The sequence below is a fragment of the Gekko japonicus genome, unplaced genomic scaffold (assembly GCF_001447785.1).
Source record: "Gekko japonicus isolate JY-2015 unplaced genomic scaffold, Gekko_japonicus_V1.1 scaffold2696, whole genome shotgun sequence".
In the NCBI taxonomy this organism is placed as follows: Eukaryota; Metazoa; Chordata; class Lepidosauria; order Squamata; family Gekkonidae; genus Gekko; species Gekko japonicus.
The window spans coordinates 1-1,507 of record NW_015160303.1 but is presented as its reverse complement, the minus strand read 5'-3'; the positions used below and the strand labels follow the sequence as shown (position 1 = coordinate 1,507).

At 45.4% G+C, this 1,507-nt stretch overlaps 1 protein-coding gene across 1 annotated transcript in view; it reads right to left on the bottom strand.

The window, feature by feature from the left end:
- LOC107114712 (nudC domain-containing protein 1-like) overlaps positions 1–1,327 on the bottom strand; it is a gene marked incomplete at its 5' end in the record, with an annotated part of 56,420 nt that extends 55,093 nt beyond the window's left edge. Inside the window, one exon of the mRNA XM_015416301.1 lies at positions 1,142–1,327. Coding sequence (XP_015271787.1) covers positions 1,142–1,327 — 186 coding nt within the window. The remainder of the gene's footprint in view (positions 1–1,141) is intronic.
- Positions 1,328–1,507: the final 180 nt, after the last annotated feature.

Genomic DNA, 1,507 nt, shown 5'->3' with positions numbered 1-1,507 from the left:
GGCTGTCTTCTGCTTCTTCTTCTAGTTCTGCTGCTGCTGCATCTTCATAGGTTTGCAGCTTACAGATACACAGGGCTATTTTTGGGCAGGAGCGCACAGGAACGCAGTTCCGGCTGGCTCCCAAGTTGGCCACGCCCAGCAGGAACTCATTAGCATAACAGGCCACACCCAACAGCAGAAACTCATTAGGATTGGCTGCATTAGGGGTGTGTGGCCTAACATGCAAAGGAGTTCCTGCTACAAAAAAAGGCCCTGGGTTTTGACAACAAACAAGGTAAACAGAATAACAAGCAAAAGGTGGGTGTAGCTGGATAACCACACTTCTGGTAACATGGGGGTGCGGCCTAATGTGCTAATGAGCTGTGCTGTCAGGGGTGAGGCCCAATATGCTAATAAGTTCCTGCTGTTGGGTGTGGCCTATTATGCTAATGAGTTCCTGCTGGGCTTTTTCTACAAAAAGAGCCCTGCAGATACACACCTGAACAGCATGCTCAAGATTGCAATCACACTTCTGGTAACATGGGGGTGCGGCCTAATGTGCTAGTGAGCTGTGCTGTCAGGGGTGTGGCCCAATATGCTAATGAGTTCCTGCTGTTGGGTGTGGCCTATTATGCTAATGAGTTCCTGCTGGGCTTTTTCTACAAAAAGAGCCCTGCAGATACACACCTGAACAGCATGCTCAAGATTGCAACAGCACAGACATTTTGATGCAATAATTCAGAGCAAGAGGTGTCAGTTATCAGACACTGTTAAATAAACAAAATATTGCAAGAGTGCTGCTGTTTTAAGCATGTTGTTATTTTAAGTAAAAAAACAAAACCTTTTGTGTTTGTGTCCTTTATAACGCTTATATTTCCACTACCTGGCATTACATTTTATGACACATACGGCCCGGCCCAACAAGGTCAGATCCGTTCTAGACTGTACTCCAGTAAGATAAGAAAAAATAAAGTTGTGCAATGAAAAGTCTGAGATGCGATTCAAGGCAGCTAAGGACCCGGAAGGCATTAAGCAGCAGAGGCAGTCACTTGTGTTTTATCCTAAGCACTTTCAAGCAGTGAGGGACAGAAGCGGAACAACCTTCAAACATCCATCTTACGCTTCTACGCCAATGGAAAACTGTTATGTTTACAAGACTTACTTCCCATTTTTCACAGGCGCCTTCTCCACGCTTGCCTGTTCGGATCAGATACAGCCTCCCTGTTCCATCGGAAAGGGTCACCCAAGTGGAAGACGCAAAATGCATCGACGCACAAAGTCGATTATCACAAGCTGTCAAGTCTGCAGGAAGCCTAAACACTTCTCGCGGCTTTTTCAAAGCGGTGTCCTGTAGGTGAGAGACCGGGGGGGAAAAACAACAACACTGAAGTCATTATGAGAAGATAGCAAATAAATGCATCTTGAGGAACAACACAAAAATAGATTCTTCCAGCACTTAATGGATTTTTATTCGAGTGTAAACTTTTAGGCACTGCAGCCCGCTTTGTCAGAGGCAACTGATTAACTA